Genomic DNA, 15,651 nt, shown 5'->3' with positions numbered 1-15,651 from the left:
GGAATGAGCTCTACAGTTCCTTGGGGTTTTCCTCTTCTCCATTCTTCCTCTGATCCCTGGCCAAAGAGCTATGAAATTCCTGATTATAGCACCTCAGACATTTAGTAATGTCAAAAATTCCTTATTGCTAGTGTCAATGTCCAGGACTACTATTTCTTTTTTTTTTTTTTTTTTGCAAAATGGTGGTGGTTTGTAAGACAGCTATGGCCTTTGGAATTTACTGTTCATATTCTTGAAGTAGTTATGGAGGTGTAGTGAAAAGGTCAGGCCAGTTCCCATTTTGCATCAGGCAGCTTTATGACAAAGTCCTATGAGTATCAGACGATGATAGCCAGCTGTATTCATTAAGACAATCCTTTTTATTTTTGTAAAACATAAAATCCAGTTAAAATAGCTTGTCTGTTATTACAAAGACCCCGAGCAAAAGGGTTGGTGAGACAAAATGCTGCCATTACAGTATGCTGTTGTTTTGCATTTCCAATAATTGATGTCCTTTGCTCAGTAGTGACACATTATTGAACTTTTAAGGATTCCGTTATATCAGTATTGGAGAGGGATTAAAGCAATGAGAGTCTGCCAGTGTTTCAATCATTCTTTCCTAACTTTGGTCAGAGCTTCTCCACTTTTAACAACTTTGGGTTTAGGCCCTTCTGATTTTACCATATGTCACTAAGCCAGATGATTACAAGCATTTGTTTGGCCTACATTTCCTTAAAAGTTCTGTCAGCTGAAGTCAACGATATCCACTAAAAAGTAGCTTTAAGTGTCTACCTGTATGGCTGGATAAAAAGAAAAATAGAGCTCCTGTCCTTCAAGGTCTTCCACTCAAAGATTGGTAAGGCCAATACTGATAGATATAAAAAGCACATAAACCACTTTGATGGTGAATTTTATGGCATGTGAATTATGTGGCAGTTTTTAAAAGTGCCTAGACTTTGAAACAAAAAATGTATAAATAACATTCTAGGGGTAAATACAAATTAGGGAATAGTTACAGCAAATTAATAATGGGAGAATTTGGTCAGAGGATTATTAAGGGGGAATTTCTTTCTACTTCGAAATTCATTGAAGAGAGTGAATTATGAGACCTATTTGAAGGGAGAACAGAGAGGCTCTGGAAAAAGTACAATCTGAGCTTAAAACATAACTGGCAAGAAATCTGGTAGATGATGACATTGTGAAATGAGTCAGTGAATTTGAGCGAAGTGGAGAATGAGTGGTACTCATGGATGCGGATTAAGAAGGTAAAGAAAGATAAGAATCTACAACATACATTTTTCTTCTGGGTTGTGCTCTTTTGTAAGTGCTTGGCTGCTCTTTTTCTAACTCTGCATTGCTTATGGCTCCCTGAATGGGTCATTGTTTGCCCACACAGGGCTGGACTTTAAACCCACTCCTGCTCTCAGAGGCATAGGTGAGGCATTGGTGTGGCTCTGTGCCCTTCAGAGAAGCCTTGTTCTTGTTCCTTAGAAAACATCCATCAGCAAATTGATGATGGGAGGTGGCCCGTCAGCACAGACCCCTGTAGAAGTCTTAAGTGGCAGAGTTTATGAAGAAACTTTGGTCTGAGAACCCCTTGTAATTGTGCTGAGCTGATGGTGCCAGACCTAAAGCCTGATCTTGTTTTATTTTCCACTAAAATGTAGTGTTTGAAGAGAGACTAATTTTAAGTAATCAAATGTTTTCAGTTTATTAGGGATGGTGTCCAGTCATTTAAAAAAATAACCAACTGACATCCCATTCTGTCACATTAAAATCATGGCTTCAATCTTCTGGGAGAAGCAGAACCCTCTAGACCCCAGTAAAATGTTTAATCATCACATCTATTACAGATTGTAAATTTAACATCATGAAAAGCCCGACTTAGGCATAATTTTCTTCTTCTATTTTTTTTTTTTAATTTTAAATTACCAAGGAACCTCAAACCAGTTACCCAGCTATACGTCAGTGTGGACGCCAGCACCAAAGAGAGCCTGAAGAAAATTGACCGCCCGCTCTTCAAGGATTTCTGGCAAAGATTCCTCGACAGTTTAAAAGCCTTGGCTGCAAAGGTAAGAATCATGACATCTTAAAAAAAAGATTTTTTTTTCTTTAAAAAAAAAAAAGACGAAAATCTTCAACTTTTTTCTAGACTTCCACTTTTATTATTCAGTAAATATTTATCGAGTTCCTCTTAAGTTTCTAGCACTCTGTCTTATATATATGTCCTTCATGTATTTCAGGAGAGAGATGCACACTCCCAAAGCTAATTAATAAAACACGGGTAAGAGCAGTACATAGCAATCCTAGAAGAGGTGTCAGCAAATAGTATATGTTTAAATATGAAGTTAATTTTCCTGAATTTCTAGAACAAAATTTCCTACCCAATAAGGAACTCAACCCCAGAATGTCCGACCCTAGTGTCTTTTCCTGCAAACAGTTGCCCCTTCTTAAGTCTTCCTATTCTTTTAGACCTAAGGTACCTTCTGGTTCTTCTTTTCCATTGGCCCCTATGTCAATAGTTGGTATTTTCTGTTAGTTCTACCTCTTTTTCTCTTGTAGCCATTTCCCCTTTTCTGTTCTCTTTGCTTCTACCCTGCAGTTCCTCTTGGTTTACCCAAATCTAACGGATACTGACAGTCACTACAGGAGCTTAAAAAATTACAGTTTCCTATTCCTAGGGGGATTTGAGAATCTGCATTTTAAACATCTCGGGTGATTTTTGATGTGCAGCCAAATATAGGGAAGTCACTGTCCCAGAAAACCTGCCTTTCTCTCCTTTGCCCGGCACTTACTGTGGCATTCCCACCCCGTCGCCGTCTGGCTGCAGTGAACGTTACCAGAGTCATCCTTCACCATGTTTCCCAGGAATGCTACACATCCCTGCTTGTCTTGCTGTTTCTGCAGGTGTGCCCAGCACTTGTCCCGAGTCTTTGGTTACCTCCTCAGAACCTAGACTGTCCTTTCTTTCCATTTCTTTGACTTGTAGAAATTCTGTGCAACCTTCAAGTCTCAGCTTCATTATTACCTCTGCTGCGAAGCCTTTTTCAGTTGCAAATAGCTGCCCCTGTCTGCCTTCCCAAGTTTTATATCTGTAAATACACTTCATTTCCTCTGTTTTATCCTAGCTTCTCTCTCCCCAACTGGATTCCTTACTCATGTCGGAATTCTAACACAACATAGTTAATGGTGTTTGATAAATGTTTATTAAATGAATGAATGAGTGGAGACTCACCCAGAGCTCTGTAGTAGTGAAATGTACTCTACCCATTTTCTTGACTTTTCAGCTGATCAGAACCGCCTCGCACCTCCCCCCTCCCCCCCCGCCCCCCGCTTTTATGCTTGAGAAGTTAAATAAGTGCCTTTTATGGTGATTAACACTGACATTATTTAAGACATTCAAAATAGGCATTCGTTTCTGATCTGTCTTGGATTATTTATAAAGCTAGCAAGTCAGATGCTTTTTGGTTCCTAAATTTTCTTCGTCTCTGGACTTCACCTTCAGCTGTATCCTCATTGCTTATTGCTGAGACAGGAGATACATAGCATAAAAATCAGAACGGATTTAGATGGAAGTAAACAGCAGGGGCTGGCAGTCTCAAACACATAAGAGATTGTTATCTAGACCATATCCTGAGTCGGAGTGTGGAAGATGAGAAATAGGCATTAGCAGAATGGCTCAATAGGCTCCTTTTTACCTTTTGGCCAAAATTTTCCACAAAATGAATTCGTATCTTGAAGTTACAAGTAAGCCTTTGGATGTCCAGTTCAGTTGTAAGTACTCTGGATTGACTCATTGATAGTAACGCACTAACTTGAAGTTCTACAATATTTTCTAACCCATGAGCTTCTTACATATAATATCATAATTGTGTCCACGTAACTCTAGTTGGAAAAGTTTCCTCGGGCTGTTTTAAACTAGCTGCTCTCAGATTAGGGCAGTTGCTCTCTAAGCATTTTGTAGCAATTAGTTTATGTTTCTCATTCTTGTATTGTTTATACTGTCATTTAAGAAAGATCTGCAGCAGGAAGCTGCTGTCAAAATAAAAAGTTTTCTTTAAATTAACTCAAGCTATGTTATTTCCTTTTGAATGTCTGATATTATTGGTACATTAGATACTATCAAGAAAGGTCGACTTTACTGCTGTTTAATACTGAAAAATAAGACATTTATGTTGTGACTATACTTATTAGCTAGGGTCAAATATATGATCACTATCATCTGATAATCATTTGAGTTTTTCAGTGAAAACTTTGAAATAAAAGTGATATTTGAGATGTTTCAATTAGAACATCCATACTATTATCTTCTGTTACTTGTTTGAGCTTTTAGTATACCTGAGCAAGAAAAGACATTTGAAGAGAAAGAATTTCTTAAACTTTATAAACAAAGAAATCCGATTTTTCCCAAGCTTTTCAGCCTACGTATGATCCAGTACCACCCAAAGTAGAAGGTAGCATATTTTGTTTTATTACTCTTTGCAAGTATAAAGGTTACATTTCAAGATTTTTATCCTTTGTCTAAATGTTCCTTTTCAAATATGAGGGGAGAAATAGATTGGTATTTGAGTATGTGGGGCTAAAAAGCAATTCCATCAAGATAACACAGCATAAAATGTGTTAGCTTCAATTTCTGGACATGGCAGCTACTTGTCAAACAGTCCTTTTTTTTTTTTTTTTTTTTAAAGAAATCCGTCTTGTGCAAGATAGCACTGCCTACCTTTGGCAGTAGACATTTTTTAAAAATAAATTTATTTATTTATTCATTTACTTAATTTCTGGCTGCGTTGGGTCTTCGCTGCTGTACGCGGGTTTTCTCTAGTTGCTGCGAGCAGGGGCTACTCTTTGTTGGTGGTGCACGGGCTTCTCATTTCAGTGGCTTCTCTTCTTGTGGAGCACAGGCTCTAGGCGCGTGGGCTTCAGTAGTTGTGGCACGTGGGCTCAGTAGTTGTGGCTTGCAGGCTCCAGAGCACAGGCTCAGTAGCTGTGGTGCACAGGCTTAGTTACTCTGCTGATGTGGCATCTTCTTGGACCAGGGCTCGAACCTGTGTCCCCTGCAGTGGCAGGTGGATTCTTCACCACTGCACCACCAGAGAAGCCCTGGCAGTAGACTTTTATCAGCAGTGTGACCAGATGTGTTTCTGCTGGCACATTATTATGCCAAGTTGAAGATCCAGCAGGAAATGGAAGTAATTAATCCTTTTCCACGTTTGAGCAATAATACTGATATTCTTGAAACCTCATGTTTGAAAGACAAAAATAATTTCCCGCATTACATATTTTTGGGTATCCAAAATGAACTTAGTTCTATGGGTGTGAGCATGCATTGACCTGATGTTATCGGAGGAATGTTGTCTCACTGTTAAGAAGGGCTTATTATACATTAATGAGATGGCTCTGTATCTAATATTTAAATAAACCAAAGTATCCATGTGACCCGCAACTGGCAGGTTTTAAAAAACAAATATTTAATATTTGACCTTATCTCTGATTATAAAAATTAGGCGTTGAATATAGAAATTTGGGGGGAAGTAAAGAGAAATATGAAGAAACAAAGGAAGAAGCTACCTATAATTCCAGGACCTTGAGGCAGCTACTACTGACATTTTGAAGTAGTACTTCTAGTTAATCCTTTGAGGGGGAGAGAGTGATTTGTTTTGCATATATGATTCAATTTTATATGTTGCTTTTTGTTGTTAACACCGGGTCATGAGCATTTTTGCATGCTATTAAAGTTTCTCTATGACCTTCAGGTTAAAGATAGCATAGTTTTTCATCAGTAACAGCGTGAGATTATATATATATTGGTCTCTGTCCCCACTTCCTGGCACAGAGTTCCTAAAGCCCTTGTAACTTTCTACCTGATAAGAGCGTTAGGAGCATCTTTTATTCTAATACGGCACCTTGGAATTTTCAGCACCCCCCTGCCCCCCCCCCGCCACACCACCACCACCACCACCACCACCACCACCACCACCACCACCACCACCACCACCACCACCACCACCACCACCACCACCACCACCACCCCTAGAGAGGGGAGATGGGCTGGAAATGAAGTTAATAATTGATTGTGTCTGTGAGAGGAAGCCTCCATAAAAATCCCACTAAGGGGTTTGGGGAGCTTCCAGGTTGTTGAACACATCCACATATCAGGAGGTTAATGCGCCCCCAGCTCCATGGGGACAGAAGTGCGTGTGCTCAGGACCCTCCCAAGACCTCGCGTTATGTGTCTCTTCATCTGGTTGTTCATCTGTACCCTTTAATAAACTGGTTAACCTAAGTCAGTGTTTCCCTGAGTTCTGTGAGCTGCTGTAGCAAATTAAACCAGAGGAGGGGGTTATGGGAACCTCTGATTTAGAGCCCATCAGCCAGAAGCACAGGTGATAACCTAGACTTGGGACTGGCCTCTCAAGTAGGGTGTAGTCTCAGAATTGAGTTAATTTGTAGGACACTGCCTGGTGTTGCAGAGAATTGCTTGGTGAGGGAAAATCCCCCGCACATTTGGTGACCAGAGGTGTCACAGTGAAGTGTTGTGTGTGAGTGGTAAAGCAGACACATGGGAGAGAAGACTGGGTTTTTCCCTCCTCACTCAGTTTCCCGCTTGTTGGCCAGTATCAGGGTCTCGCAAGAGTGTGTTCCAGCCTGCTTCTTCATATCGTGGGGGCCTGAGTGTAAATCAGGTTCCTGTCCTGAGCACACCTGAGAGGGGGCCTTGTGCCTCTGCTGCTCTCCAGTTGCAGCATGCACATTTTGTTACTTTCTAACATTTCTAAAGTCAGATAGCCAGAGATGGCCTGTCATATTTAATTGCTAGGATGGTTACTTTCATAAAGGAGAGACATAAAATGATGGTACATAAAATAATTGTGTGTCTTACAATCTAGAATATCTTAGAGTCAGTGAAATAGCCCATCTTCTTCCCTCCCTCCCTTTTAGGATAAGCTAATCACCCCTCCATCATTCTGACTAGTTCCCCTGCTTATTGATCTATTTGGTTTATTTCCACCTCCCCTTATCGAGGCCAAAGTCTTCTCTTGAGCCTTAGTCCATCTGGCTGTGGTCTGGATATTTGTTTCTTACTATTATCTTTTCTTCAGCTTTATCTTGCCCTTTACCTTTATCTAACCTGTGTGTACCCTCTCTGTAGGCATGGATCTTCCAGGTGTTGATTCCACCCTTCTTGGGTTTAATGCCATTTCACCCTCCTCTGGTTGGCTAAAAAGGATATTCTGGTTTTAGCCACTTTTGAAATCAGACCAAGACTGCTGACCTTGATCTCTCCCATGGTGTTTTCCAAAGCCAGTGCCTACGAACTGTTTGGCTTCCCCCAGCCCCAGGAAATTCCCTAGTAAATAGGTTTTCTCCAGATCTGACTTCTGCCTAAGCTTATTAAGGAAAGATGAACGTGTTGCATCTTAGGTTCATGTTGAGACATTAAGTGAGGTCTAGTAGATCATTGCTTACATGACTTGGGGACTCAGAGGAATGTTGGAGTGTGAATATGTAGATTTAGAAGTCATCTCTGTAGCAGTAGATTGCAGGTGAAGGCAAGAAAGTGGATGGAATTATCCAAGAAGTGTCTAAAGCGGGCCAAAGAAGGAAGCTTAGGGAAGACAACTTTTCAAGCTTTCAAGATGAAGAGCGTATATAGAGAGTGACTCTGGGAAGAATTTGATAATGGTGTTAGTACAATCCGAAGCAAGTATTGTGTATTACATACGATTCAGAGAAACAATGAGTTTTCATGAAGATATTGAGGGAAGGTTAAGAGGTGATGAAAAAGAAACTTGGTTTACCAGTTGGCCTCTAATGACTGTGTCAGAAAGAAGTAGAATACAGTGTTTTGCATAGAAACCATTGTGTAGTGGGTCGAATGGAAGGATGGAAGTGGGGAGAGTGAACAAAAGATATTAATGTAATGAATATTAACCTTTTGAACCCAGAGCAATAATATTGTTTAAAGAAGAAATTAAAGACATTTCCTTTTATGAGGTTAAACATTAGATAACCATATCTGCTAAAAACAGATTAGAAAATAAATATTCCCATAATGAAGAAAATAAGATGACTTATACGCCACCAGAATTCAAAGGTAAAAACACTATTACTACAGTGCTGTTTTTCTTCCAGAGTTTAATTTATGTGTATATAAGTGTGTGTGTATTTTACTTATAAAATGAGATCATTACATATTTTTACAATTGTACTTTTATTTATTTATATATTTTTTGGTACGCGGGCTTCTCACTGCTGTGGCCTCTCCCGTTGCGGAGCACAGGCTCCGGACGCGCAGGCTCAGCGGCCATGGCTCACGGGCCCAGCCGCTCCACGGCATGTGGGATCTTCCCGAACCGGGGCACGAACCCGTGTCCCCTGCATCGGCAGGCGGACTCTCAACCACTGCGCCACCAGGGAAGCCCTACAATTGTACTTTTAATTTAAAATATCATGAAAACTCTGTCAGCTTCTGTCACCATACATTATTTTGCCCATTCTTGAACTTTTACATTTATTTATTTATTTTATTTATTTATTTTTTTGCGGTACGCGGGCCTCTCACTGTTGTGACCTCTCCCGTTGCGGAGCACAGGCTCCGGATGCGCAGGCTCAGCGGCCATGGCTCACAGGCCCAGCCACTCCGCGGCATGTGGGATCTTCCCAGACCAGGGCATGAATCCGTGTCCCCTGCATCGGCAGGCGGACTCTCAACCACTGCGCCACCAGGGAAGCCCCTTACATTTATTTTTGATTTGACTATTTTTGAACTTTATACAAATAGAACCATTTATTATGTATTCCTTTGTGTCTGATTTTTTTTTTTTTTTTGCTCAGTAACCTGTTTGAGATTTCTCCATGATGTTATATGGAACAATTCATTCATTTTTACTGCTGTATAGTATATGACTATACAACAAACTATTCAGTGTTTCTACCATTGGTGGACATTTGAATTGTTTTATGTTTTTCACTATTATGAATAATTTTTATGGACATTCTTGTAGATATATAAATATACCTGCATTTCTGTTGGGTAAATATGTAGAGCGGAATTGTTAGATTACAGGGTAAGTGTACATCCCACTTCAGTAGATACTACCAGTTTTCCAAAGTAATTGTACCAATTTATATTTCTACCAGTGGTGTGTGAGAAGGCCAGTTGTTCTACATTCTCTGACCTCCCCCCCACTTTAAAATTTAGCCATCTTCATTGTTGTTTAGTGATATTTCACTGTAGTTTTAGGTTGCATTTCCCCAGTGAATACCTTTCAATTTGAATACTTTTACAGATGCTGATTGGCCATTTGGCTATCCTTTTTATGTGAATTATGTGTTCAATTCTTTTGTTCCTTATTTATTTGGATTATTGTTGATTTTTTATTGACTTGTAGATGTTCTAAAATATATTCTGGATACAAGAGCTTTGTCAGATACATGTTTTCAAGATACCTTCTAGTCTGTCTTTGCCTTTTTACTCTTAATGATATATTTTGATAAACAGAAGTTCTTAATTTTAACAAAGCCCAATTTATTAATTTGTTGAAGTTTTATGGTTAGTACTTTTCATGTCCTGTTTATGAAATCTTTGTCTACCCCAAGGTCATGAAGATATTTTCTTATTTTTTTTTGTAAAAGCTTTATTTTTCCTTCACATTTGGGACTATGAATCATCTCAAATTAATTTTTTTAGGGTAATTTGAGGAGGGTTTATTTAGTAAGGGCTTAATTATAAAAGTGTGTGGAAGGAATAGAGGAACCATTGGAATTGTGCCAAGAATCCTGGGGCCAGCAGCACCAGAGTATTACCATCCGCACAAGTGTCCCACAACAGGGGGATTGATTGCTAATATGAGTGGCTGACATTTACCAAATATTGGGTGGAGAGAGCTTTAAGCTTCCCCTTGTCCGTTTTTGCATTCTGATAGAAGTTTGGGGCGTATTTCTGGACAAAGCTCTCAGGGGACACAGTTTTGGTAAGAGGGAGCAAAGAGTTAATTCAAAACTCTTGTTCATGCTTTTGCCCATAGGTAGATGAGGACTAGGTAGGCTGGGAGCTGGTCCTTCTTGAGGGGATTCTCTGACCTGGGGAGGCCTAGCTAGACCAAAGTACAGCCCAAAGGAAGGAGTACGTGGTTTGGGGCAATTCTCCTGAGGGTCTGAAGGACAAGGTCTTGTCTTGGGGATAACCTTTTTCTTTTTTTTTAAGGAAAAACATTTTTTTTCAATTTTATTGAGAAATAATTGACATATATCACTGTATCAGTTTAAGGCCTGTAGCCTGATTGAGTTACATATATTGTGAAATGCTTGCCACATCCATCTTTTTATGTTTTTATGATGTTAATTAGGATTCTTTTACTTCCACTCAGAGAACTCTCCCTTGAGCATTTCTTGTAAGGCGGGTCTGGTGGTGATAAACTCCCCCAGGTTTTGTTTGTTTGGGAAAATCTTTCTCTCTCTTTCTGTGTCTGAAGGACAGCCTTACGGGGTATAGAATTCTTGGTTGACAGTTATTTTCTTTCAGTATTTTGAATATGACAGCTCATTCTCTCCTGGCCTGAAAAGTTTCTATTGCAAAATTCACTGATTGTTTCATGGGAGTTCTCTTGTGAGTTCTCTTTTTTCTCTTACCATTCTTTGGGTCCTTTGGGCCTCATGGATCTGGATGTCCATTTCTCTCCCGAGGTTAGGAAGTTTTCAGCCATTATTGCTTTAAATATACTTTCTGTCCCTCTATCTTTCTCTTGTCTTTCTGGAATTCCCATAATGCGAATATTGTTTATTTTCGTGGTATCCCATAATTCCTGTAGGCTTCCTTCAATTTTTCATTTTTTTCCCCTTTTTGTTCCTTTGACAGTTTCCAATGTTCTGTCCTCCAGGTTGCTTATTATTTTGTTTTTCTTTTTTAAGTGTGTGGTGAGTCTAATTTTGAAACTCTTTATTGAATTCTTTCGTTCAGTTATTCTATTTTTCAGTTCTAGGATTTCTGTTTGGGTTTTTTTGATGGTTACTGTTTCCTTGTTGAACTTCTCATTTTGTCCATGCATTGTTTTCTTAATTTTGTTTAGTTGTCTCTCTGTGTTTTCTTGTAGTTCACTAAACTTCCTTAAGAGGGTTATTCTGAATTCTTTGTGTGATAGTTCATCAGTCTCCATTTCTTTAGAGTCAGTTGTTGGAGCTATTAGTTTCTTTTGGTGGTTTCATATTTACCTGATTTTTGACAATCCTTGGTTCCTTACATATTTTTCTATGCATCTGAGTATTTGGGCTCTTCTTCCAGACTTCACAGGTTTGCTTTGGCAGAGACAGTTCTTCACCAGGCAGCTCAGTTTGGGTTTCTGGGTGTGTCTGCTAGTAATGTCCTTGGGCAGCTGGGGCTTGCTATTCTGGTCTGTTTTGGGTGAGGCACTTGTTTGAGCTCTGAGAATGGGGATGGGGGCAGTGTGCCACTGCCTGAGAAGTTTGTATAGGGCTGCTGGCTTGGTTCCCCACACAGGTGAGGCTGGAGGAGGGGCTCCATGGTTGCCTGGATTCTCTGATCAGGCTTACTCAATGGTCCTGAGTGTGTACTATATTCTGTAGTAGATGGGGCTGTGAATTAGCTTCCCTGCCCTGGCAGGCCAGCCAGATGAGATCCAGGTCCCATATAGCTGGTTGTTTGGGGACCTGAATCAGGCCAGAGTGTGCACTGAATTTCCTGGTCAGGGAAGGCCATCGGTTTTGCTCTGCAGATCAGGGAGGCATGGGCTGTGCTCTCTGTTCAGTGCCGCTGTACATAGAGCCATTGAATGGGCTGTGCAGCTTCCCCTGTGCTCTGGTCAGACTCCCTGGTTGGACAGGCTGAAGGCTGTATTCAGCAATAAGTGGGCCTGTGAATTAGATTCCCAGCCTGGGTGCAGCAGGACAAGAAGCTCTAAAACTGGTAAAGCTTTTTGTTTTCACACCCCAGGTTTCCTGACTGAGCAGGGCCATTGGCTTTGGTCTGCAAACTATCGGCTCTGCCTGCCCACCTCTCCGCTGGAGTCCTTCTGGGCTACACAGCTTCCAGGTGTTGTCAGCAGCCCTTCTGGTCAGATGAGGCTGGAGGACACTATCCACAGTGGATGGGATTGTGATTCAGCTCCTCGCTTGGGCACAGGCAAACCGGGCTCTAGGGCAGCAAAACTCCTTGTTTGAGGATCCAAATCAGGCAGATCTGCCCCCTGCCAAGTTCCCTGGTCAGAGCGCGCCCTGGGCGCTCTGCAGGTGAGCAGAGCCGCTGGTTGGGGTCACTGCCTGGACACTGCAGGTATGAACTCAGTCTCCCAAGATCCACGTGCTGGTTGTTGCAGGCCCCTCCCCGCTTCTCTGTGACAGTCAGATTCTGAGTCTTTGTGCCCAAAGATTCCCTGCAGTCCCCGTGGTGCAGTATCAGAGTAGGGGCTCCCACAAAGCGACCCATTTTGCTGGGGGCAGGGAGGGTGCTGCCTGTCCCCGCTGGGTTCTCTTTTCCTATTGGAGGAACTGGAGACTTAGGAGACCCCTCTGTGTGCTGCTGCACTACCCTGGGGGAGGGGCAGTGTGGTCGACGTGCAGCCCCTTCTCTTACCTTCTGTCGCAGTCTGTCTTGGTCTCTGTGGTGCAGGGGGTGCTTCAGCCTCACCCCCGTGTTCTAGAATTCTCTCAGTGGTGTCTTGTTTTTGAATAGTTGTTAGTAGTTCTTCTGAGAGGGAGTGAAGTCAGGAACAACCTATGTTGCCCTCTTGGTGATGTCACCCTCAGATACATTTTTATATATGGTATAACGTAGCAAGTCAAGGTTAATTTAAAAGTTTGAAATCTGGTACTCTAAGTCTTCCAGCTTTTTCCTTCAAGATCTAGTCATCTTTCTCTTTGTGAATTTTGCCTTTGGTGATGTGTTTAAAAAGTCCTCACCCACCTCTCCTGGGTTATAAAAATATTTATGCATATTTTCCTGTTCTTTCATGGCCTAATTTTAAAAAACTTGACTCTTTAATCCAACTGGGGTACAATTTCGTATTCACTTTTATTTAGTTATCCAGGATCATTTATTGAATAATTCATCCTTTATGCATTGATGTGATAAGCTTATTGTATACTGTAACTTATATCAGTGCCAGTTCATTCCAAGGAGATGCTATATGTGTTGATTTTGACCTTTTTTTCCATTAACAGTGTGTCACAGACATTTTTCCACAGTAGTAAATGTAACACTTCAGCACTGTTCTTATTGTCTGGGTACTATCTTATTCTGTGGGTCTAACAATTTAATTTGCAGGTCTTGTCTTTGGTGGCTTTCCCATTCTCTCTCCTCCTCCTCCTCCCCCCACCCCAGTCTGTTTCCAGCACTTATGTGCCAGCGGTGCCTTGTGCTATCTTGTGTTAACACGCCATCATAGTGCTTACCACGGTGGGCTGTGATTGCTTAGTTAATTGTCTTTCTTCTTGCAAACTGAAAGGTCCCAGAGAGAAGGCACAGTGTATGTCATGTCATTTTTGCTCTCCCAGCTCTTATCGCAGTGTGACACACAATAGCCACATGATAAATGTTTGGTGAATGAGCAAATTAGATTTATCTCCTTTCCTTTTGATGTATATTTCATCATTAACCAACAGTCTGTCTTGTGTAGCAGTTAAGAGCTTGGGATTCTTAAATAAGACTGCTCATGTTGGAGTCCTGTCTCTACCACTTCCTGGCTAATATTGGTCAAGAGACTCAGTTTTCTCATCTGTAAAATGGGGTTAATAGCAGTGCTGACCTCATAAGGTCTAGATAGAAACATCTAAAAACATCATGGGGTGCTTGTGTTTATGTTTTAAAGTATAATGCCCTCTATCACCAATTTTGTAGGTATGATTAAATATTTTGGAGATGTAAAAAATAGAGTAAATACCAATATAACTACCATCTAGCTTAAGAAATAAAACATTATAAATTCAGTTGCAGTCCCTATGAACATCATTTCTTTCGTATTTCCTTTCCTTCCCTCTATTTCAGGGATAATCTGTGTCCTGTATTTGGTGTTTATCATTCTATGCTATTTTTATACTTCACTCTATATTTACAACTTTGTAAACAACAGAGCTATTTTTCATATTTTAAAACCGTATATAATAGTATCATCATAGCATTCTGCAAGTTGTTCTTTTTTTGAGCATTAGAAAAACTCAAATTTACCATTTTAACTGTTTTTACATGTATAGTTCAGTGGTATTAAGAACGTTCACATTGTTGTTCAACCATCACCACAGTCCGTTTCCAGAGTTTTTTATCTTCCCAAACTGAAACTACACATCCACTAAGCAATTACTTCCCATTCCCTGCCCCCCACTGCCTTTTTATTGTTTATTTGTTTAATATTATATTTGTGGATTTACTCATGCTGATACATTTAGCTTTTGAGACACTGTAACTGCTCTATAAGCATTCCGTCTTATAAATATTCTACAATGTATTATTCATTCTCCTGTGGATGGGCATTTGAGTTTTTCTGAAGTTTTCAACTCTGCAGTGAACATTATTGAAAGTGTTTCTTTGTATACATGTGCAGTGGTTTCTTTAGGGTCCATACCCAGGAGTGAAAATTGCTGGATTGTAGGATATACACATCTTCCATTTAACTAGATTTTTTCAAAGTACTGAGGAGAGTGGCTTTGGAGACTAGTGTATTCGAGTTTCCATTTTCTGTCCTCACAAATACGTGGTATTGTCAGCTTTTAAGATATATACATCTTCCATTTAACTAGATGTTTTTCAAAGTACTCAGCTTTTTAACGTTTTTAAGTTTTAATGTATTGTCATGCTTTTTTAAGTTTTGCCAGTCTGATGGGTATGACTTGGTATCCATCAGGACTTGTGGTTTTATTTTACGTTCCTCTGTGTAGTGGGGTGAATATCTGTGGGATGTCCTCCACCACATGCAGGCTTGGCTCTAACCCTGGTCACCTTGCACCTGGCAGAGTGCTCTCTGGTGGGCCATTGCTGCAGCACGTGTTCAAGGTGGTAAAGTGTGGAAGATGTTATTAGTTGGATAGTCAGATGCTCTTGCTATAGTGAACTCCTTCACTGGCAAGAGTCCATCCTGACTCTCAACATCGATAGTACTACCTAGACAATACACACGTGGCCTACTGTGTTCTGGGGCCACAATGCCTGTGTTTGAATTCTGGGTCCACCCCTCAGAGTTTTGTGGTCTTAGGCAGCATCCCTGTGCTTCAATTCCTTTATCTGTAAGATGGGGATAAAGGAGCACTTACCTCATAGGCTTGTTTTGAGGATTAAATGAATTATTGTGGAAAGTGCTTACTGGAATGGCCTATAAAACAGAGTAAGACTTAATAAATGAAAACTTATTTATAAGCCTCCAAGATGGTTTAGTGAGAATTTATAATCTGTATGTCATGTTGAGGACTTTATGTCCTTCGTTTTTAAAATATATATTCTTTTAAATAAAAATTATTCAGCTGACTTAAATTTATATCTATTTTGAGTATGTACATTTTAAAGTATTCTGAGTTTACCTGGTCTCTGCTTTGAATGTTTATTCTCAAGACCAGAAATTGTTTGTTGGTTTATTTTAACTCTGTAACTCTCTCTAAGCAGGAGAACTTCATTGCAGAAGGGAGGTTCTGAAAATAATTTTGTTACAAATATCTGCAGTACATAATCTT

The 15,651-nt window shown here is 40.3% G+C and overlaps 1 protein-coding gene across 5 annotated transcripts in view; it reads left to right on the top strand.

The window, feature by feature from the left end:
- The window catches only part of LOC308628400 (S-adenosyl-L-methionine-dependent tRNA 4-demethylwyosine synthase TYW1), a 216,535-nt gene that overhangs the window by 84,201 nt on the left and 116,683 nt on the right, over nucleotides 1-15,651 (top strand). For all 5 annotated transcript variants that reach the window (XM_081255246.1, XM_081255247.1, XM_081255244.1 and 2 more), the window contains exon 13: nucleotides 1,916-2,051. In XM_081255246.1, the coding sequence (XP_081111372.1) occupies nucleotides 1,916-2,051 (136 nt within the window). The remainder of the gene's footprint in view (nucleotides 1-1,915; nucleotides 2,052-15,651) is intronic.

Source organism: Mesoplodon bidens (assembly GCF_964165515.1).
Source record: "Mesoplodon bidens genome assembly, chromosome: 15".
Taxonomy (NCBI): Eukaryota; Metazoa; Chordata; class Mammalia; order Artiodactyla; family Ziphiidae; genus Mesoplodon; species Mesoplodon bidens.
This window is presented reverse-complemented; position numbering and strand designations above follow the sequence as displayed.